The sequence below is a fragment of the Raphanus sativus genome, chromosome 4 (assembly GCF_000801105.2).
Source record: "Raphanus sativus cultivar WK10039 chromosome 4, ASM80110v3, whole genome shotgun sequence".
NCBI classification, from domain to species: Eukaryota; Viridiplantae; Streptophyta; class Magnoliopsida; order Brassicales; family Brassicaceae; genus Raphanus; species Raphanus sativus.
Window position 1 is genome coordinate 557,186 of NC_079514.1, and position 22,869 is coordinate 580,054.

The window sequence follows — 22,869 nt, forward strand, 5'->3', positions numbered from 1 at the left end:
ATATGTGGACATTGAACATAAGGTTGTGGAATATCATCAGACATCTTTGGAATATCATAAGGCTTCTTTGGAATGTCATAGGACTTTCTTGGAATGTCCTCGATAAAAAGTTAATGATAGTTTTAATGAAGTTTGGTCGTTTGACGCTTGAAGAGATAACTTACTATTCTAAAACATTTGTGGACTTCCAAAGACAGTTGTACAATGTCATGTGACATTTCTGAACTGTCTGTGAACGTCATTACCTTATCCACTGGTACATTTTAAGTAATTTTAGGAGATTTTTAGTTTTTTGAAATGTATAATTGCACATAATTTTCAGAATTTTATCTATTGGTAGAGAACTAGCTATGGTGAAACTGAGCTCATCTTTTCATAATTGATAGAAATTTTGATAAGATTTCCAATGCCACCAGTTTGAGGTCAATTGGGGTTCTTAGTTAAAAGTTATGATAGTTTTACTGAAGAGTGGTCGTTTGACGCTCGAAGAAAAACTTAATATCCTAAAACATACGTGGACATTACACATAAGGTTGTGGAATGTCACCAGACATCTTTGGAATGTCTTGAGACGTTTCTAAATTGTATTTAAACGTCATTATCCTATCTACTGGTTTGTTTCGTGCAATTTTGAGAGATTTTAGAGTTTTTAAAATACATAACTGCACAGAATTTTCAGAATTTTATGAACTTTATGTGATTGTCATTACTCTGCCCACTGATTGTTTTAAGCAATTTTAAGAGATTTTAAGTTTTTTGAATTGTATAATTGCACATAATCATTATAATTTTATCTATTGATAGAGAACTAGCTATGATGATATTAAGCTAATATTTTCAGAAACTGTAGAGATTTTAATTAACTTAACAACTAATCTTTAGACTTTGATAGCAATTTTATTTTTTGTTAAAAATTGTGTCTTTTCATTATATATTAAGATGTGTCTTTTCATTATTTATTTTTAGATTTGTATATTAATTAATATTTAAATTAAAAATGTACTTATTTAAATGAAAAATTGTGACTATTCATATATGTACCATTTCAAAATAACTACCTTTAAATTGAAAATACATGACTATTTGACTTGAAAAGTTGCGAATATTCGTATAATTATCATTTCAAAATAACCACCTTTAAATTAAAAAATATGTGACTATTCATATACATATATATGGAAGGTTGCATGTCTTAATTTTTTATACAAATATTTATGTATTTTCGTTTTATTATGCTAATATCTATTATTAATATTTCATAAATATTTGTAATTATTTTATATCTAAAAATCAGTGTATTGATATGAAAATTTAAAACTCTTAAGTTTTATACATGAAATTTGCATCTCATAATTTTTACATGAAAAAATCCCAAACAATGTTGAAAAAATTGTTTATTTTTTTAGGAATTTTATTTCTTGTTAAAAATTATGTTTTTCATTATATATTAAGATGTATCTTTTTATTATTTGTTTGAAGAGTTGTGTATAAGTTAATATTTAAATTTTATACAAATATGTCTGTCTTTATTTTTTCATATTACACATAACTCATGATTTTGTAATACTAACTAAATTAAATTAGCTTACACATATCCCAGTAAACAATATATTTTTTATTTAAAACTATTTTAATGTTTAAAAATAGATCTTTTATTTATTATAAATTGATATAATTTAAAATTTTAGAATAACTTACTTATATTAATAAAAGATGTATAATTTTATTGGTATTGATATATTTTTATTTTAGTTGTAATTTCAAACTATAAAATATACATTTCTAATATTATCTATAAATAAATATTTTCATACGTTTTGACATGAAAATTTATTTGAAAATAAAATTAATTTTTCTATAAAATATAAATTATAAAATAATTATTTATTTATAAAAAATGAGTTCCACGCGATATCGCGTGGATTCATTACCTAGTATGAATTAGAAGGAGAAATACATAGATAAATTTGCCTATGCATCACACGAATCCCTTTCTCAGAAAAACACTTTCTATCAACCATATTTTATTTTGTTCTATACGGCCAATTATCTGTCAAGTCGGTTCTAAAAACAAAAATAATCTGCTTCAAAAATTATTTAAACCTATTTCAAGACTAAAGAGTACACATGTGGTTTCAATCTCCCACACACAAACAAAGACAGATCCAAAAGAGTTAAGCAACCAACAAAAGAAAAAATGGACTTCACTCTAATTTTACTTGTATCCTTTCTGCTTATCTTCATCTCTACCAAGTTCTTGTTCACAAACTCAACTCGGAAACTGAATCTTCCTCCTTCTCCCGCTTACTCTCTACCGTTTATCGGCCACCTCCATCTCCTCAAGCACCCTGTCCAGCGAACACTCCTCTCCCTCTCTCAGTCACTCGGCAAGACTCCCATCTTCCATCTCCGCCTAGGAAACCGCCTCGTCTATGTCGTCTCCTCGCATACCGTAGCCGAAGAATGCTTCACAAGAAACGATATCGTTCTCGCGAACCGTCCCGAGCTCATCATCGGGAAACACGTCGCATACGACTCCACCATCATGATTTCAGCGTCTTACGGCGACCACTGGAGGAATCTCCGCCGCATCGCCGCCGTCGAGATATTCTCTTCTCATAGGGTCAGTACCTTCATGTCTATCCGTAAAGACGAGATCCGACGGCTCATAACACACCTGTCGAGAAACTCCTTACACGTAAGACATTTCTATTCATCAATCATTTTGTTCTTTGCATTAGAGCAAATCAACTCTCACGATTTGCGCCGTTGTTTACGTTAGACATCAATGCGTGGCGACAAAAGTTATTTACTCCATGTGATTATATATTTGTCCAACCTTTCATGCTTATCTAATCTATACTCGATCCCTAATGTTCAATGTCTTGTAAGGTTTCTTATTCGGGAGTTTAATATATATTTTCCGATCGGTATACGCCTCACAGGGATTTGTTGAAGTGGAGATGAAATCATTATTAGCCAACTTGTCTTTCAACAATATCATCAGGATGGTAGCCGGAAAACGATATTACGGTAGTGGCACAGAAGACAATGACGAGGCCAAAGTTGTGAGGGAACTTATATCGGAGGCGGTGGCCGGAGCTGGAGCTGGAAATCCAGCTGACTATCTTCCGATCATACGCTGGGTCACAGATTTTGAGAAACGGTTCGATGGATTCCTGCAAGGTCTGGTTGATGAGAAACGTGCAGAGAAAGAAAGAGGTCAAACTTTGATCGATCACTTGCTTTCCCTCCAAGAAAACCAACCTAAGTATTATACTGATATCATCATCAAAGGAATCATAATCGTAAGTACATAATCCCTCAGGTTTATGAGCATCATTTTTATTACACAAATAGAGGTACTTTAAAATTCCAATACAATTTATATTTAGTTGAAATTAAATATTAATGACAGAAATACATAAGTTTTATAAATAATTTTATTTATCATAAACATTGTTTGCTATTATATATAGATATAAACGCATTTCAAATTTTTGATACGTGTAAAATGTTAAAATAATACTTGTAAAATTGGACTCTAACTAAGTTACTAGATTTTGACCCGCCCTTAAAAAGGGCGGGTATATTTTTTGTTTGAAAATTATTTTACGTAATAAAAATTATGATTTTTGATAAATTATATATTTTAACGTTTTATGAAATTTATCTTAAATTTACTTATATGACTTATTTTTTTTATTTTCAATATGAATAAATTTTAGAAGACTCTAAATAATTCTAACCTGTAATATGATTTTATTTATTTAAACTAAAGTTAAACTTATTTTATACTGATTTTTTTAATTTAAATAAAAATATTTTATATCTTCAACATTCTTGTATTGAAAAAATCGTTTGTGTGTTTCAAAATATTTTCTATAATTTTATTAAATTTATGTGGTTTAGTTTTTATTTTAAATGAAAAAGAGTTGAGATAATTCAGACCCGTATTATGATTTCGTTGATTTAATCATTTGTTATTTCAACTTGATTTTATCTTAAGATTTCATTTAATAAATGCTTTCAAATAATTAATAATATAAAAGATTTTTTGGAAAGATATGGTGCAAACATTTAAGAAATAAAATTTTCAAAAACACTAGAAACTGAATTATATTAAATACTTTTTAATGTAATTACAAAATAATAACTTTTGATTGGTTGCAAATAATGCTGGAAAAAAATATAGACAATTTTTGTAATTACTTAGAAATTTCGGAAGCATATTCATAAACAGTCATCTACTTTAATAGTATAGATATATAGTAGTACATCTACAATGAGAGTTTACTAACTATTTAATATGCATATACAGTCTCTGGTTATTGCGGGGACAGACACATCCTCAATAACATTAGAATGGGCATTGTCGAATTTGTTGAACCATCCAGAGATACTAGAGAAAGCAAGAGCAGAAATCGATGTAAAAATCGGTTCAGACCGGTTAATTGACGAATCAAACATTGAAAAGCTCCCTTATCTCCAGTACATCGTCTGAAACATTTCGTTTGTACCCTCCGGTTCCTCTACTCCTCCCACATTTTTCATCCGATGAGTGTAAAGTTGCGGGATATGATATGCCACGTGGCACGATGTTGTTAACCAACGTATGGGCTATGCATAGAGATCCTGGTATATGGGAAGAGGCAGAGATGTTCAAGCCGGAGAGATTCGAGAAAGAAGGAGAGGCTCAAAAGCTAATGCCGTTTGGGATGGGACGGCGAGCTTGTCCTGGAGTCGAGCTTGGGAAGCGACTAGTGAGCCTGGCTCTTGGGTGTTTGATTCAGTGTTTCGAGTGGGAGAGAGTTGGTGAAGAACTTGTGGACATGACGGAAGACAAAGGGCTCACTATGCGTCTATGCCTAAAGCTACTCCGTTGCGAGCCAAGTGCAAGTCACGTATCGTTGCCCGTAAAATGATACAGTCTATGTAATTATTTGTGTAGAACCCGGTAGTGATGGTTATTTATAAAGAATTATGAAAATAAAAGTATTGGGTGGTTCAACAAGTTTTAAGACATTTCTACTATTGGGTGAAATATTGTCTATTCAGCTCTTTTTTTTTTTAACACTGAAGAATTGTTTTATTCCGAATTATCTGTCTACAATAAAGCGTACATCATGTAACACTATAGATAAGAAACTAAATATATCCATGCACACCACTAAGGGCTATGGTAAATGATTAAATTTCAAAGAAAGAACTAGATCCCAACAAAATAGTTCTTAAAACTTGACGAACGATAAACAGCTTGAGGATAGACCAAACATTGCTGTATGTTTTTATCATCTTCACCACTCTGCAGAGCATAGCTTGTTGTGTCTACAATAAGAAGAGCACACCGTCGACCTTCAGATCCGGTAACCGACCGTAAGACTTCCAATCCGGAACAAAGCCAACTCACAGCTATGTGCCACATGATACAGATGCGCCATAGACGATCCACCAACGCAAGAAAACACCACATGCACTGCCACAGATACCACAAGAAGAAAATCCACAACCCTAAAAACGCACTACACGCACCATCACCGAGGACAGACAACCCAAGGTCTGAGAAGGCACAAAGCACACCACGAGAAGAATAACCCCACCGAACCTAGCCCATCCAAAAAACCACCAACACCATATAGATGCACATGTAAGAACAGAGAGCATAGGAGACTGGAGCAAGAGAGACAAAACCAACAGATCTGAATTTCCAGAACAGAAACGAGTGGGAGACACCCACCATGAACCACAAACAGAAGCCAACTGAAATAATTTCGGAGAATTAATTTCGTTGATAACATTACTGTCTATTCAGCTCTTTGCTAATTAATTTCGTTGATAACATTAATGTATTTAGGTTGAAATAAAAAATTGCCCGATTTAGTAGGTAGGAGAATTTATTACGGATCCTATTCTTTCCTTTTACAACAATATTCAGATCTAGAAATAAAGTGTGTACTGGTGAGGTAACAAGAACAGCCTTTATTAAGGTGGAGTTGCGACAGTTACTATACTGATGTTAACACCGATCATTATTCTTGATTGTTATCTTCAACCCTAGCTGGAAATAACTAGAAACGAAGGAACGACGACAAATACATAATGCATTTAAACCAAACAAAAAAAAAGGAGGGGGAAAATTAATATTAGTCCCATACTCTCGTTTATGTCACACAACAACGGTCCCATTTTCATTATTGGATTTTCTTATCAGATGATGCTAATAGGAGTGACAGGTACATGGGTCTTAGCCGTGGAATGGGCAATGTCAAGTCTACTGAATTATCCACAAATACTAGAGGCAACGAGATAATAAAAAACTGATACTCAAATGGAATCACCATTCACCATCATCATCAAGTAATCGTCGTTGGTTGAAATTAAGAGAAAGATTTGGTGAATATGAACTACTTAAACAATGTCGTGTCCGAGACACTATGAGTCTTTACCCTGTGGCACCACTTATAGCTCCTCAATTCTCATCTTCTGAATGTGTCATCGATGGGTACGATGTTCCACGTGCTACAATCGTGTTGGTAATTTTGTGGAGCTAAACATAAAGATCCAAGTGGTGTATCCTACATTATTGTAGCGAGATGATATATCTTTTGATGTATGCGTTTGCTCTATCTAATACAGTCCACAGAAAGTTTATCTCATCATGGATATTAATTTGAGGGTTGAAATCTTCTTCTTATCCCTGTTGATTTTTTTTTTCAGATTACTGACAAAACATTTAATTCTTTTATTTCAACTTTTATTACAAGAAACACACAGCATCTGGAAGAAGATAAGAAACATTGTTAAGGATCTTATTCAAGAACTCTCGCTTCGGTTCGGTTTAGATGAAAACTCGGAAGTAAGGTCTTCCTCCGCCACAGGAATCCAGTCGTTTGTCGCCGGGTTGCTTCTGTAAACCGCCTTTTCTCCTCCGTCGTCGAGTGCAGCTGCGGCTGTAACGGTCTCTTCACCGCCATCTTCCTTCACCACATTTATAAACCCACTTCCGGTCTAGTTCCAGAGAAACAGAGCCACATTTTTACTACAAAGTTAACTTTCTTCAGCTGAAATTAAGAACTAAAAGAGAGAAAAAAATGAGAACCGTGTGGTGTTGCTTATCAATGGCGGTGAGGTTCGTGTAGTACTCTGTCTCTAAGAACTCATCTTGAATAACGGATGAACCTCCTTCATGCAGAATATTACCCTGAAATTTTTTAACCACAATCTCTATTATGACTGATAAGTTTACGTGAAGAGAAAAAGAGTGAGCTAGAAGAAACCGAACATGAGTTTGTGACTGGAGAGTTTGGAACTTGTCAGCCTCTGGGTGGTCTGTGGTTTGCTCCGAAGTAGAGAAGCATATGAGATGTTCTGGCTCGCTCCTGGTGGGTTTAGTGGGTCGCTTAGGTGCCAAGGAATCGAAACCGGCTCTGATCACGTTCGAGTTTTTGATCTGCTGATCTGGGTCGGATACTTCGTCGCTCCGGCTTGGCTTCGTCGTACTCATCCTCGCCTTCTCTGTCTTTTGCTTTTAAGTTTTAAGTTTACAACCAAAAACCTGCAAAAGAGATATATGGTAGAAAATGCTCGCTGGTGTGTAAAAGAGAAATTTAAATGGGCCTTTAAATAGGCTTTTGATTAATTTTCTCATCACCGTTCCAAATTAACAAAACTTTCTACGTGGAACAGAGTTACCATTTTAGTTTACGTAATTTACATATAATTTACATAAGTCTGTATAAGTTGATAAAAAAAAAAAAATTTAACTAAAGAAAATTATTTATTCAAACTTTTTGTCAAATTTTCCAAAGAAATTTAGTAATAACAAATAATTTTGTAAAAAAATCTTAACCAGCGGAGTTAGTCTAGTGGTACTTGAGAAAACTTCGGCTTCAAATACGGTCCCGGATTCGATTCCCATTGACCACACGAATATGGATCATTGCTTTCGGCTCATTTGAATGCCAAGAAGAGAGTCTATCCGTGGGATATAGCTTCACCCGGGAGTTAGGCTTGTATCATCATTGATCCGGGTTTAACCATTTTTTTTTCAAAAAAAAAAAAACTTTGTAAGTACAATGAAACCTCTATAAATTAATAATGTTAATTTATAAAGATTTTTAGTATATATTAATTTATTGAAATATTAATTTATAAAAGTTCTACTGTAGTAATTTTCTGATTACCTGACAGTTTAGGGAATACGAATTTCCAGAGGTGGATGGCAATAATTAAATATCGTCCTTATCGGGCCTTATTCCGAAGTGTGTAGCTTATAGCTTCTCTATTTCCGGCTCCCATAGAAGGACAACAAAACAAAATGTCCCTTTTGGTACCCCAAAGGCAACACTTGGAACACAAAATATGTGTTTGCATCTCATCAAAATTCGGAACCTTGGAAGTTGCGACCGATGTTAATCCAATTTCTAACTACGACGTGGTAGTATAACATGAAATAATCATTGTGTTCTTTATAAGATAGTAGTTTTGCTGTTAAAGCTTTGATGATTGTGTGGTTGTTTCCTTAGTATACCATAATGGCAAAAACTGATTCATGTCGAATTTACACGGTTAAAGTGGATCTCAAACTATTCTGTAGATTCAATCAAAAACAAAATTATCAATTTATTGGCACGTACTATATATGGTTTTATTATATTGTATAAGGAACCGACTATTGTTATGATCAAAGAATCTTTCCCTTCTAAACTTTACATTGATCTTTGACGACTGAATAAATATAATAACCTATAACAAATGAAAATCATTTACTATAACCTGAGCTAAGCAAATATTGATTTATTGAAACAATGTAAGTGCATGGATTAATAGTCTTTTAGTGACCAGCACCTCTCCTGCTCGGTCCTGAAGCCATTGTGTGCATTCTCTCTCCAGCTGAAGAGAGCGAGCGTAGCCTTTTATAACCACGTATCACGACCCTTAACAATTCTTTACTTCGCAAATCAACTCCATGATTCTTAGATTGACCTATATCCTCCCATGAGCCACCAAGGAGAACTCTGCAATCGGCGGTTCTTGATTCCGAAAAGGCTGAGACCAAGAACATGACCGTAAAGATCAAACCAAAGGGTCTCATTTTTGTTTTTATGGTAGCTCAGGTGTTTAAATTGTAGGGTTTACACTACAAGAAAATAGCGGCTTACTGACGGCTGAATTCCTCGGTATTTCCTCGGAATAAAGGTATTCCGAGGAAATACCGAGGACTACAGCCGTCGGAAATATTTCCTCGGAATTTCAATGTTCCTCGGAATTCCCTCGGAAATTTCCGACGAAATACCGAGGAAACATATTTCCGAGGGATTTCCGAGGATCAGTAGTCGTCGGAATCTTCCTCGGAATATACCGAGGGAAATGTTCGTCGGTATATTCCGATGGATTTTCCGATGGAATGATCCTCGAAAGTTTCCGTCGGAAGGGTCCTCGGAAAAATCATCAGTAATTTCCGAGGGAAATATTCCTCGGAATATTGTGAGGGCTATTTTCCTCGGAAATTTCCGAGGAAATATTCCGAGGCACACTCGTCGGAAGTTTCCGAGGAAACTAGCCCTCAGAATATTCCGAGGAAAATGTCCCTCGGAAATTTCCGAGGACCCTCTTCCTCGGAATTTTCAATTTTTTTTTTTTTTTAATTTGTAATTTTGTTAATTTAAATTCGAAAATATGAAATTAAAATTAAAATAGAAAACATATTAGATAATAATTCAAAGTTGTACAAATCAAAATAAAACATTCTGAAAAAAAAACCATTCCGAGTTTTTGAAAAAAAAAAAAGAACTATGGGTCTTGCACGTCCGGGAACACCTCGTTCGGGTACATCCTCCTCATCATCTCCATCATTTGCTCTTGCTGCCTCCTCTGTGCCTCAAAGCCCGCCTGTTGACTCGCCATCTGGGCCTCCAACGCAGATATGCGATCATCCTTGTCCTTCAACTGACCCATAAGTACTTCTGGATCAACGAAGGGCTGTTGTGAAGCAGTAGGAACCGACCGGGAGCGACGACCCAAACCGACCAAACGTCCTTTCTTCTTTGGAACCGACTGAAATAGAAAATAACCAAATTAATATAAAAAGAAAAGAGGATTAAAAAAATCAAGAAATAAATGAATTGAACTTAAAGAAAAAGAACTTACTGATTCCACGATTTCGTTGATTCGACTCCGGGTCAAGTTGGTCGCAGCCGTCGAATCGTCTTCGTCGGTCTGAAGCTGAGACAGTTCTTCTTCCATATGAGTTTGGACCAGGCTGACCACTTCCCTCACAACGCCATCATCAATCTCCCCGGTCTTCTTGTTAGTATACGCCGTCTTCATTAGTTCGTAATCATCAACCGGCTCACCATCATTTTGTTCCGCCTTGAAAAAATAAATTAAACATTAGTAATTAGAAGAAATACACAAAAAATAAAATTTCAAAACTTAAATAATTGGAGAAAAAGAGACTGAACTTACCATGCGATCAGCCAGAGTGGCAACAGACTGGGCACCCAAGTTGTGTTTGTAGATGCCCTTCCCTTTACGATCGCTCTTGCGGTTGGTGGAGTTGGTGGAGGAAATTTCTTTCGTCTCATCCTTACTCCAATGAACACACAACTCCTCCCAGACCTTGGGGTTGATCGTTTTTGGAACCTTTTAATAAATAAAAAATAGATAATAGTTAAATAAATAAATAAAATAGTTTAATAAAAAAATGTTTAATAAATTAAATTTTACCTTGTTCACTAGCCACTTCTTCTTCCACTCGTGGATCTGCTTCCCATAGTTGTCCATAACTTTATGGACAAAGCTGTTATAGATAAACAGCGTATCATCGGGATTCCAGTTGAATTCTTGCTGAAAAAAATACAATTAGTAGAAATTTTATATTAATGATTAAAAAAAAAAATTAGAATACTTACCGCAAACTGACGAAACCACATCTGCTGCTCACTGTAAGGGAATTCCGAGAAAGTCCGATATCCCCTGTCGAGGGACGAGTACATCATACCGTTGATCCATGTGCTGATCCCGTTCGAGGATCGGTCGAACCTAATGTTAGGAACAAATTATTAATATTGAATCAAATTTTAATGAAAAAAAGACGTTTAATTACCATGTTTGACCATGACCACGTGGATACTGAGTGAGATAAGGAAGATGGTCACGACCGGGCTGTCGAACCAACTCCTTAATACTCATCACTCCCGGAACGACTGGAGAAGCGGGAGCGGGTGCAGGTGAGGGAGATGTATGGTAGGAGCTGTGGGGCGATGCGGATTCCCGATGTTGGCTGGACGAACCCCGAGAGTGGCTCCCCGAACCACCACGACCTCGGGATGAGGGACGACGAGGTCGAAGTGGAGGCAGGGGCTCATCATCATAAGACCTGTAAACAGTTTTAATAATTACAAATAAAAATTTTAATAAATAAAAAATAGTTTAATAATTACAAAAAACAGTTTTTAATAAATAAAAATAGTTTAATAATTACAAATAATAGTTCTAATCAATAAAACTAGTTTATTAATTACAAATAATAAGTTTTAATAAAAAAATAGTTTAAAATTACAAAAAAAGTTTTAATCAATAAAAAATTGTTTAATAATTACAAATAAAAGTTTTAATCAATAAAAAATGTTTAATAATTACAAGTAATAGTTTTAATCAATAAAAATTGTTTTAATCACAAAAATAGATTTTATATACAAAAAACGCTTTCATATTATATATATACATAATTATTAATTCGATTTTTATAACCACAAAATTAATAAAAACTTAAAAAAAAATTCCAAATCAATTGAATACAACAAATAATCACAATCCTAAACCCTAAAACCATACTCAAACTCTCAATACACTACTCTACCATTCACCCTAACAAAATCGCCTCTATCATCATTACACACCATAAACAAACTCGATTTTTGAAGAAAAGAGAGAGGGATAGGGTCCTTACATGATTGATGAATGAAATTGAGGAGATTGGGGTTTGATTCGCCGGAAATCGATGGAGGAGAAGAGAGATGCGGCGGAGTTCGCGAGAAGAGAGGAAGAGAGAAATGGGGAAGAAGAGAACGGCCAGACCTAATATTATGAGGGGTCCGACGGAAGCAGTCCGTCGGTATTTCCTCGGAAAAAATAATGGGTTCCGTCGGTATTTCCTCGAAAATTATTAATTTAATTTTCACGAAAAGAGTTGGCGGCTAGGGTTGCCCGGGTAAATGAAAATCAATGTTCCTCGGAATTTCCTCGGAAATTTCCGAGGAAATTCCGAGGAAACAGGGTTTGGGGTTTCAAAAATCGATTTTTTTTTCCCGATATCATTTCTTATACAAATGTAATGCATACCATTGAGGATTTTTTGTATAGATGATCATCATCCATGAAATAACAAAATTTCAAAAATAATCGTAAGTATTCCGTTTACCGTTTATTAAAGTGTATAAGTGTTTATCTTATGTTGTGTGGTTTTCGTTCATGCAATCGTAAAATTTGGTTTTATTGGATAAAACATCATTTTTTACTTCATAATCTGCTTAAGACACTTAATAAAGGTTATATACGTGTTATTCAATCCACAAAACGTTGTTTTCGGTTAAAAACCCATTCTTCCTCGGAATTTCCTCGGAAATTTCCGACGGAATTCCGAGGAAGAACGAGAATTTCCGAGCAAACCCTTGTTTTCCTCGGAATTTCCTCGGAATTTTCCGAGGTTTTTCCGAGGAACAGGACTCTAGCATCAAACCCCTAAATCTACAAAGTATATTCCGAGGAAATACCGAGGAAAACCTTATGTTCGTCGGAATTTCCTCGGTATTCCCATTAAAAAAAAAAAAAAAATCTATGCTAATCTGTTTCCGAGTCATCATCACCAGATGAATCTGAGTCTGAATCTTGGTGAAACTCTCCAATCTCTGGTTCATCCTCTACGTGAACGACGGCTTCCTCTCCGAAGTCGGTTAAATCGACTACAAGGCCAACTCCAGCTAAATCTTCGGCTGCACTTAAGTTGCCGGATGTGCTTGGTTGTAGTGGGTCTTCCAGCTCAGAACTTCCCTGAACTCGGCCTCTCGGGTTGAGTTTTGTAACAGTTACCCATGGATCATCTCTGTTCCTAACCCGGGGGTACTTGATATAACAAACCTGTAACATTTAAAAAATTATCAGTAAAATTGTAAATTAATACATATGATGATGAATCATTCTGAATCATTACCTGATCGGCCTGAGAAGCAAGAATGAAAGGATCATAATATTGCAGCTTTCGCCTCGAATTTACTGATGTAACACCAAATGCATCTGTTCTCACACCTCGATCTGGAGTGTTGTCGTGCCAATCACAATAGAAAACAGTACACCGCAATCCAACCATGCCCAAATACTGGATTTCCATAATCTCATGTATGTTTCCGTAGTATACATCATCTCCTGATGCAGAACAAACGCCAGCATCATAGGTCGTTCTCGAACGTCTCCTCTTTTGAGTTGTGAATGCATATCCTCGAGTACAAAATCTCGGATATGACTTCACAACATATTTTGGTCCAACCACCATCTCGCGTATCCAATCGTCAAATGTTTCACCTCTGGCCAAACCAGCAGACACCTATTAATAGTACATATATATATGTTATATCAATAAATGTGAATTAGTATAAATATGTGATAAATGATATTTTAATTTGGTTAAGGCACTCACATAATTAAGCATCCATCCAGCAAATTCTCTCTGCTTCATTTCTTCTAGTTCCTCGTCTGTGGCGTATCTATATTCGAACCGCTTTTGTGCCATGAAAATCCTGTACATATGATGACAATAATGTAATTAATTAAGATTTAAATTTGAACTTGTTAAAATAAAAAATTGTAAGCTAATTTATTTACCTCTCATATTGAAGAACATCTTCGCAGTTGGTGAGCAAATATGTTTGCAAATGACTGCGCTCCTGCTCATTAAGTCGACGGTCCTTTGGTTTTCCGCTAAGTCGTCCAACATCTCTGAAAATGTCTGGAACCGTAACATGATATGTTGCCCGTTCGCCTCTATCATCATGCCGAGCAGGTTTTCTGTTGGTTTGAACTTCTGCTGGAAAGTAGTACTCGGCAAAGTTTGAAATTTCTTCATTGATCATCTGTGCGACTATAGAACCTTCCACCCTACTTAAATTTTTCACCATCTTCTTCAAATGGAACATATACCGCTCATACAGATACATCCATCTATACTGCACAGGACCACCAAGTTCCAATTCTCTTGCCAGGTGAATAACAAGATGCTCCATAACATCAAAAAATGAGGGAGGAAATATCTTCTCAAGGTTGCACTGAATCACGGCTATGTTAGTCTTCAAATTTTCAATACCTTCAAGAGTCACTGATCTCGTGCATAAATCGCGGAAAAAAGCACTTATCCCTGCAATTGCTTCATGAACATTTCGTGGTAATAGTTCCTTGAAGGCAAACGGAAGAAGGCGCTGCATCAACACATGGCAATCGTGACTTTTTAGCCCAATAAACTTTCCTTCCTTTCTGTCGATACAGTTACGCAAATTAGATGTGTAACCGTCTGGAAATTCCACATCGTTTGAAATCCAATCAAAGACCGCATCTTTTCCTTCTGCATCAAGTCGGTATATGGGAAAAGGTGCCCTACCATTCTCATCAACATGAAGTTCTGAACGAGCACATATATCGACTAAATCCAGTCTTGACTTCAAGTTATCCTTTGTTTTACCTTGAACGTTAAGGATCGTGTTCATGAGATTGTCAAAAAAGTTCTTCTCAATATGCATGACATCTAAATTATGCCTTAGCAAATGATCCTCCCAGTATGGCAGATCCCAAAATATACTTTTTTGTGCCAGTTATGTAGGTTTCCAACAGCATCTACCGGAAAACGCTCATGTCCACCGACGTCTGGTGTCCTTTCTGCACCAAAATCTCTTAGTTGTGTCTTCAAACCTTTCCCACTAATTTCCGCAGGTGGACTGTCAAACACACTCTTGTTCTTCGTAAACAAATTCCTACTCCTACGATATGGATGATCAGGTGGTAGGAATCTCCTGTGACAGTCAAACCAACACGTTTTCCTTCCGTGTTTTAGTTGGAAAGCATCAGTGTTATCTTGACAATATGGACATGATAGCCTTCCATGCGTTGTCCATCCAGATAACATACCATATGCTGGAAAATCACTTATTGTCCACATTAGTACTGCCCGCATTTGAAAGTTTTCTTTACACGAAATATCGTATGTTTCAGCACCTTCAGCCCATAGTTGTTGCAACTCATATATTAGTGGCTGAAGAAACACATCAAGTGATCTCTTAGGATGCTCTGGTCCGGGAACGAGAATGGAGAGAAACAAAAACTCTCGTCGTAAGCACAAGTTTGGGGGTAAGTTGTATGGTGTAACAATGACTGGCCATAGAGAATATTGTCTTCCACTCTTGCCATACGGGCTGAAACCATCAGTACATAATCCAAGGTAGACATTTCTTCTCTCATACGCAAAGTCGGGATACTTTGATTGGAAATGCTTCCACGCTTTTGCATCTGAAGGATGTCTAATCTCACCATCTGTTGAGTGCTCCGCATGCCATCTCATTCGTTGCGCTGTGCGTTCAGAAAGATACAACCTCTGCAACTTTTCCGTCAAAGGCAAATACCACATCCTTTTATATGGAACTGGAACTCTTCCACCCGTATCTTTATAACGAGGTTTCCCACAAAATTTGCATGTAACCCGCTGGTCATCCGCCCTCCAATAAATCATGCAGTTATCGCTGCATACATCTATTACCTGATAAGATAAACCAACACCAGCTACGAGTTTCTGAACCTCGTAGTATGAACCTGGAGCTACATTATCCTCAGGTAGAATACCTTTTACAAAATCAGCAATCGCATCCACACAGTCTTCAGCCAAGTTATAATCTGTTTTAATGCCCATCAGTCTTGTAGCAGATGATAAAGCAGAATGACCATCTCTGCAACCTTCGTACAATGGTTGCTTTCCAGCATCCAACATATCATAAAATCTCCTAGCTTCTGCATTGGGTAAATCTTCCCCTCTAAAATGATCATTTACCATCTGCTCAGTACCTACACCATAATCTACATCTGTTCTAATTGGTTCTTCTAATCTAACCGCCGGCTGAGGTTCGCTAGTACTACAATGTTCATAATCAGTTTCCCCATGATGATACCAAATTTTGTAACTTCGTGTAAACCCACTCAATAAAAGATGAGTCCAAACATCCCACTCTTTAATAACTTTTCTATTTTTACAATTAGAGCAAGGACATCTTAACATACCTGTTTCTGCTTCCGGTAGTTGGCGAACTAACCCCATGAATTCGGTTATACCTCGTTGGTATTCTTCCGTAAGCAATCTCGTGTTCGGATCCAAATGAGGTCGATCGATCCAAGAACGAAAATAATTTGAAGAAGACATTTTTTTTTCAATCAAATTCGTATGTAAAGATAGTAGGAGGGAGGATGAAGAAATGGAGTGAATGAAGAGGAAGAGGGGTGGTTGTATTTATAGATGAAATCCTGGCGACAGACCGAGGAAATTCCGAGGAAATTCCGACGCTAACGGCTACTTCCTCGGAATTTCCTCGGAATATTTAAAATCTCTCAACGGCTCTCTAACGGCTCTCTAACGGCTATAATATTTCCTCGGAGGTCGTCGGTTTTTTCCGAGGAAGTTTTGTTTCCTCGGAAATCCATAAGAAATTTCCGACGAACCCGGCTTTCCTCGGAATTTCGTCGGTAATATCCGAGGAAATACCGAGGAAACCAAATTTCGCGTTTCCTCGGTACTTCCTCGGTATTTTGTCAGAAATTTCCGAGGAAATTTTGTTCCCTCAGAATATCCCTCAGAATATCGCTGTTTTCTTGTAGTGTTAACACAATGAATGTGTTTTGGTGATTGATAGAAAAGGAGTAGCAGAGGAGGAAGTAAAGCTTTATATACAAGTATGAATAGATTCAAAGGTAGATGAAAAAGGATGGAGAGGAAGGAAGATACGAGTTCTGATAATAAAATTAAATAATATCACATATTGTTTGTAATTGGTTAGAGAATATAAAAAGGAATAAGATGTAGAATTAGACCCCCGATATAAGGGGATGGTGCATGCGATGTAGTTAAAAAGGACGGTCTCCAGCTTCCTTAGAAATGGACCTTTCGAAAAGTGCTAATTGTTTATTGACCAGCTAGTTATTTTATATGTATAAAGAAATTACAAATTACTAACTTAGTAGCTATGAAACTATTATAGCTTGAGTTTTTCAAAAAAATAAAAGAAGTTATTATGCCTTGATTTTGTTCCCAAAATAAACTATTATAGCTTCTTAAGTTGGTCTTTTCTTTTATTGCCATAATTTTTTTATATAAAATTTTATTGCCTTAAGATGTGAATATGAAATTAGGCTAGAATATTAACTTGTGGGATTTGTTTCGATATAATAATATATAAGAGGGTTTGTTAACTGATCTATATAAACAAGATTCCAATGAATCATTCTCTTCCGAATCAAAATTCAAGTAGTAGTTGGTAAGTGTAATATTGTTAGTTTTGTTAGTGGAGCAAGGCAAGAAAACTGTATATCATTATTTTGGATAACATGTTTTCATGGTCTAAACATTATACCGACAAGGAGGTTAGTAATCACCATGTATATTTAGCAAAAGCCAATTGAGTATAAAACGAAAAATGAAAGAACTAAACTACATGATTTTATTTTTTATGCCGTTTGCTATTTTGTATCAAACAAATCTTTTATACGTTAAAACCTAAGTCAAAATGATAATTTTGAGTGTGACATGTATCTTTCCAAAAAATCAAAACAAGTATTTTATATTTCTTTTTCGAAGCAAATATTGTAGATAAAATTTTGAAAGAATGCTTAATTAAAAAAGTAATTAGTGGTTTTAGTTTGATCATTTAAATCTCCGGGCGTGGCTCATCGACTCAATTTCGAATTAACACAACTGGAAGAGTACTTATGAAGGTAGGGCACGAATGCATAGATGTGACGTGGGAGGGAAGTAAGGGAGATAAAGTACGTATTTTATCTCACACTTTCGCGAATAATTTGATCGGAATATATTTAACCATACAAATCCACGAGTCTTATAATTAATATCAATGGCATTGGCATTGCAAATATAAAATTTTCAATTATGTATTGTTATAAATTAAAAGAAACAAAACATAAATGTGATCGTGGCTCGTGGGAATGAGAAAAGAAGGGCGATAACATAGACAGACAAATTCAGTGGTACACACACGGAATACTTGTATGGACGGACTCTAGCTCTGCTTCATAGTTGTCATGATAATAACTAAGCATCTCTATCTATCTATCTTCTTTCTCTTTTCCTTTTTGTTTCTAAACGTCACTTCCCTTTGATCAAAAAAAAAAAACGTCACTTCCCCCACATGTGCCCTTCATTTGGTTTCATTATCAATTTTGCATCTTCGAATCTATTTTTTCTTTTTCTTTTTCTTTTCCCTTTTCTTATAATCAAGATTTGGAACTAAAGTCTATACTTTAATTTAACTTTGGAATTTGCAGTCATCATGTTGGATTGGCTGTCTTGTATTTTTAATAAGTTGTTTAATGGTTGGCAAATTAGTGGTCAAATATGAATACAGTGAGAATTGACGAACCGTGTCTAAAGACTCTAAACTGTCGCTACATCAAGATGCGAGACACATGTTGTCAATTTAACATGTTTTCTTACTGTTACGATTATGATAGTAGTTATAGCTAAGACTTTAGTACACGACGAAATCCATATTTTCTTATTTAAAGTTACACAGATATACTATATACGTGTGTATATATATATGAATTTTTTTCTGGTATATCTGTATCAAAGCAAGATATTCGTGGTAGAGAAATGAATAATAGCTGAATGACAACTTTAAGTTACTCGAAAACCCTTTTACAAAAAAATAACTTTAAGTTACTCACTTTAAATATCATTTTAGATTACACACAGATTAAAAATATTGATTTTATATATTTTAAAAATAAAACATTATCATCTATACAATTAACTATATTTAAATCAATAAAAATAAATTAGAAAATATTATTAATAAATTTTACATTGAAATTCTAAACCTAAAATTTTCTTAGACAACTAGACTAAAACGGAGGAAATATTATATTTGATTTTAAATGGATTTAAGTAAATCAAGAGGTTAACTGAAACTGTCTTTTGATATTTATTTCAAGATTCTATTATTTCGTGTAATTGGACGGAACAGAAAAGACTAGAATCTAGATAATGAATTTATCAAAATGCAGAATTTGATTCCAATATTAATGGACTATAGACTATACTACGTCCGAACTATATAGTTAACATTTCTTTTCTTATTATATTTTTGTTTGGTCTCACGCCACTAATAAGCCATATCATTTTGGCCAAACCAAGATTGATTAATTTCTTTCACCTTTTTCCAAGAGAGGAACAGTGAACCGGATTCTATGTAGCTTCTTACTGTATTAGTTTTATTTAATATTTTGGAACATAGTGATTTCGCCTCATTTTAATATGGAAAGTGATTTCGCCTCATTTTAATATGGAAAGAAGGATTCTTGATGGTCAGCAAATTGGTTTCTTTGTCTTACTCTTCCCGCGGAATTAGATGAACATGTTTGTTATAAAAAGAACATTTGATGATATTAAAATCTATTTTACATACAAATAATCTGCGATCAATAATTTATTTGCAAAAACAAAACCAAATTTCTTGTGAAAAATAAAATAGTCAGAACTCAGTTTGATGAACTTGAAATGAAGAAATTAACATCAGAGATTTGTATCGTAAGGGTCGTAGTTCAACCACCATTCATGTAAGCAGCAAGAGAAAAAAATGTAAGCAGCAAGAGTTGACAAAAGACCAATGCTTTGTCTTTTTGTAGGCTAGTTTTCTACCTAACAAAATCATTTTAGATGTTGATATTTATTAAAGTGTGGTTGTTACATGTTTTTGAAAGAAGAATCACGTGAGAAGGACATTTTGTTTTTTTTTGAAACTTGAGAAGGACAATTTTTGGGTCGCGAAGAAAAAATAACAGCAAAGTGTTTAGAGGCATTGATTATTAGGTTTTGGTGTAACAGTATTATAAACCAGAAATCTAAACAAATCAAATTCGCTTATGTCACTCCATGAGTCCAAATCAGCTACTTTAAGAACCGAAAAGAAAATCCTACTCTAAAACCAAACCGAGTTTTGATTCATATTATTTAATTTTAATTATTTCTATAGAAAAAATAACAATTAGACAAACCGAAAGCAAGCTAGAGACACGTTTAACGGGCTAAACGAAAAAAATAAAATAAAGTCAAACTGAAACTGTTAATATAAACTTTATTCGATTGATTTACTAAAAACCGACAACCAAACCGGCTTTACCAATATGTGTGCTTTCTCATTGAAATTCAAACTATGTTTGGTCCACAATTACACATTTTACTTCAAAATGTAGCTGCCGTCGGCTCCAAAAAAAATCAAACATTATGTGTACAGTCTTAAATTTACAATAACATTTAATTTCTTTTGAACTTCTTATCCTTTTCTCATTGTTCATGCTCCATAAACCAGTTGGGATCTTCCCGAGAAGCAGCCTAATGTCAATAATCACGTTCTTCTGAATTCAAAACTTGGTTAGAATAAAATTCAACTTTGTATCTTCTCGAGCATTACTATATAAGTAAATACTAAATCCACAAAACACTCACAGCAAATTTAATTATCCGATAAAGAGAGAGAGAACAAAAAGTGTTAACTTAAACTATAATGATGAGTAACGGTGCTGTAGGTACGATTGTCTTCTTCATGTTGATCGGTTTGGTTCTTGTTGAGACTCGTCCCATTGGTGGTCTAACAAAGACTGAAGAGAAGAAACTCGTGGCTGGTTTTTTCGATGGCTTATCACTTGGTTCGATCAAAGACTCAGGTCCCAGTCCAGGGAAGGGTCATAATTTCGTGGACGAAATTGATACGTCCCGATTTGAAAAGCACTCCGGTCCAAGCCCAAGAGGACCGGGTCACTAATATTAATTATTTCATTTTTGTTAGTCAATAACAAAAGTTGAATGGCTCATTTTATCTATCAGTGGGATTATCATTTTGTTAATTATTTAATTATATAGTTGATGATGTACAATGTGATGGATAACTTCGATTCTGGTCAATATGATTTAAATGTAATAATAAAACATGATCATAACAAAACAAAAAAAGCGAGTCTCCCTCTCTGCCCTCAGGTCTATTGTGATTTACGTAAACAAAACTAGTAGACTGAATGACATGAATGTCTTGCCAACAGTTGGAATGAATAAATTAGCACGGATAGACTGTTGGAACATACCGAGGAGAATCTTGTGAAACAGAAAGCTCTCGACAAAAAGCAAGTAGTAGAAAAGGGTATCATGTCTGAACGTTCAGCTCAGACTAAAACTAGAAGCTCTGCAGGTGAGGTCTATAAGCTGTGATGCCTGTGAATTGTGAAAATTAAGTATAGAGGAGACCCCCATTTCTGCTTGGCCTGACTTTGTTTGTTGATGCTAATATAAGAACCCTTCTCAAGATAGCCTATTGATATATCATTATCTGGCTGAAAGCCTTGCATGTATATACACTGAGGTGATTATTTGATGGGATACCCCCTTCCACATACTAGGCCCATTAACATTCTCGGTTTGTTCATATTGGGCCGACATATTGTAGATTGTCCAAGGTTGTAACGTTGGTTAATAATAACTTACGATCACTAAATAATACATGCAAATACTTCCAGTTGAGTTCATGCAAGTATGGATACTTCCATGTAAGAAAAATCGACTCGGTATCCACAGTTTGGTTTCAGCTATTTATGATCGATTGAACATGATCCTTGGCTACTTGTAACGCCCCGACCCGTCCATGGTTAATGGGTCACCCACGCCCGCTCTCTCGGCCCGTGGGCCCATCCCATCCGACGGTCAGTCGTTAATTTTCCATGGCTCGAAATCATTGTTTACTGACCCTGCAATCACCACCCGACCTTTTCCCGTGCTTTGGCCTCACTTACATGGTATCGCGAATCACTTCCCGATAGGTCACCCATCCTTCCACTACTCCAGCTCAAGTACGCTTAACTCTGGAGTTCTTTCAGGATGTGTGACAGAAAAGGTAAGTCAACTTTGGTGACATAGATAGCCAAATCAATTCTCTTAAGCCTTTCCGTATATCACAACTCGGGATGTTACAATTCACCCCCTCTCAAAGAACGCAACGCCCTCGTTGCGCCCCACGACAGGTCTCAAGACGCCTCTCAGGTCAGAACTGAGACGGCTAACCAGCTCTGATACCACTTGTAACGCCCCGACCCGTCCATGGCTAATGGGATACCCACGTCCGCTCTCTCGGCCCGTGGGCCCCATCCCATCCGACGGTCAGTCGTTAATTTTCCATGGCTCGAAATCATTGTTTACTGACCCTGCAATCACCACCCGACTTTTCCCCGTGCTTTGGCCTCACTTACATGGTATCGCGAATCACTTCCCGATAGGTCACCCATCCTTCCACTACTCCAGCTCAAGCACGCTTAACTCTGGAGTTCTTTCAGGATGTGTGACGGAAAAGGTAAGTCAACTTTGGTGACATAGGTAGCCAAATCAATTCTCTTAAGCCTTTCCGTATATCACAACTCGGGATGTTACAATATAGTTGAGTTTTTTTTCAGAAACTAGACCAAAGCAAGCTGAAACTTTTTAAAACTCAAGTTGCTCAAATCTGCTCTTGCAATATCCCTAACTTTTTTGACATCGATATACTAAATTATTTATTATATGCTTAA

The 22,869-nt window shown here is 35.6% G+C and overlaps 3 protein-coding genes and 1 pseudogene across 3 annotated transcripts; 2 read left to right on the top strand and 2 right to left on the bottom strand.

Moving 5' to 3' along the window:
• The first annotated feature begins 2,120 nt into the window (after nucleotides 1-2,120).
• LOC108852417 (cytochrome P450 81D11-like) lies at nucleotides 2,121-5,367 on the top strand (annotated as a pseudogene).
• Nucleotides 5,368-6,722: 1,355 nt separating this feature from the next.
• LOC108851964 (uncharacterized) lies at nucleotides 6,723-7,592 on the bottom strand. The gene is made up of 3 exons (XM_018625444.2): nucleotides 7,283-7,592; nucleotides 7,100-7,201; nucleotides 6,723-7,008 (listed from the first exon to the last, which is right to left on the bottom strand). The coding sequence occupies exons 1-3, from the start codon at nucleotides 7,502-7,504 to the stop codon at nucleotides 6,814-6,816; spliced, it is 519 nt and encodes a 172-aa protein (XP_018480946.1). The 5' UTR covers nucleotides 7,505-7,592; the 3' UTR covers nucleotides 6,723-6,813.
• Nucleotides 7,593-12,533: 4,941 nt separating this feature from the next.
• Nucleotides 12,534-15,170, bottom strand: LOC130511604 (uncharacterized). Its single transcript, XM_057008822.1, has 4 exons — nucleotides 13,882-15,170; nucleotides 13,697-13,796; nucleotides 13,214-13,603; nucleotides 12,534-13,140 (listed from the first exon to the last, which is right to left on the bottom strand). The coding sequence occupies exons 1-4, from the start codon at nucleotides 14,787-14,789 to the stop codon at nucleotides 12,844-12,846; spliced, it is 1,695 nt and encodes a 564-aa protein (XP_056864802.1). The 5' UTR covers nucleotides 14,790-15,170; the 3' UTR covers nucleotides 12,534-12,843.
• A 5,530-nt stretch (nucleotides 15,171-20,700) lies between these two features.
• Nucleotides 20,701-21,213, top strand: LOC108853533 (PAMP-induced secreted peptide 2-like). The gene has a single exon (XM_018626946.2). It carries the CDS (start codon nucleotides 20,826-20,828, stop codon nucleotides 21,081-21,083), a length of 258 nt encoding a protein of 85 aa, XP_018482448.1. The 5' UTR covers nucleotides 20,701-20,825; the 3' UTR covers nucleotides 21,084-21,213.
• Nucleotides 21,214-22,869: the final 1,656 nt, after the last annotated feature.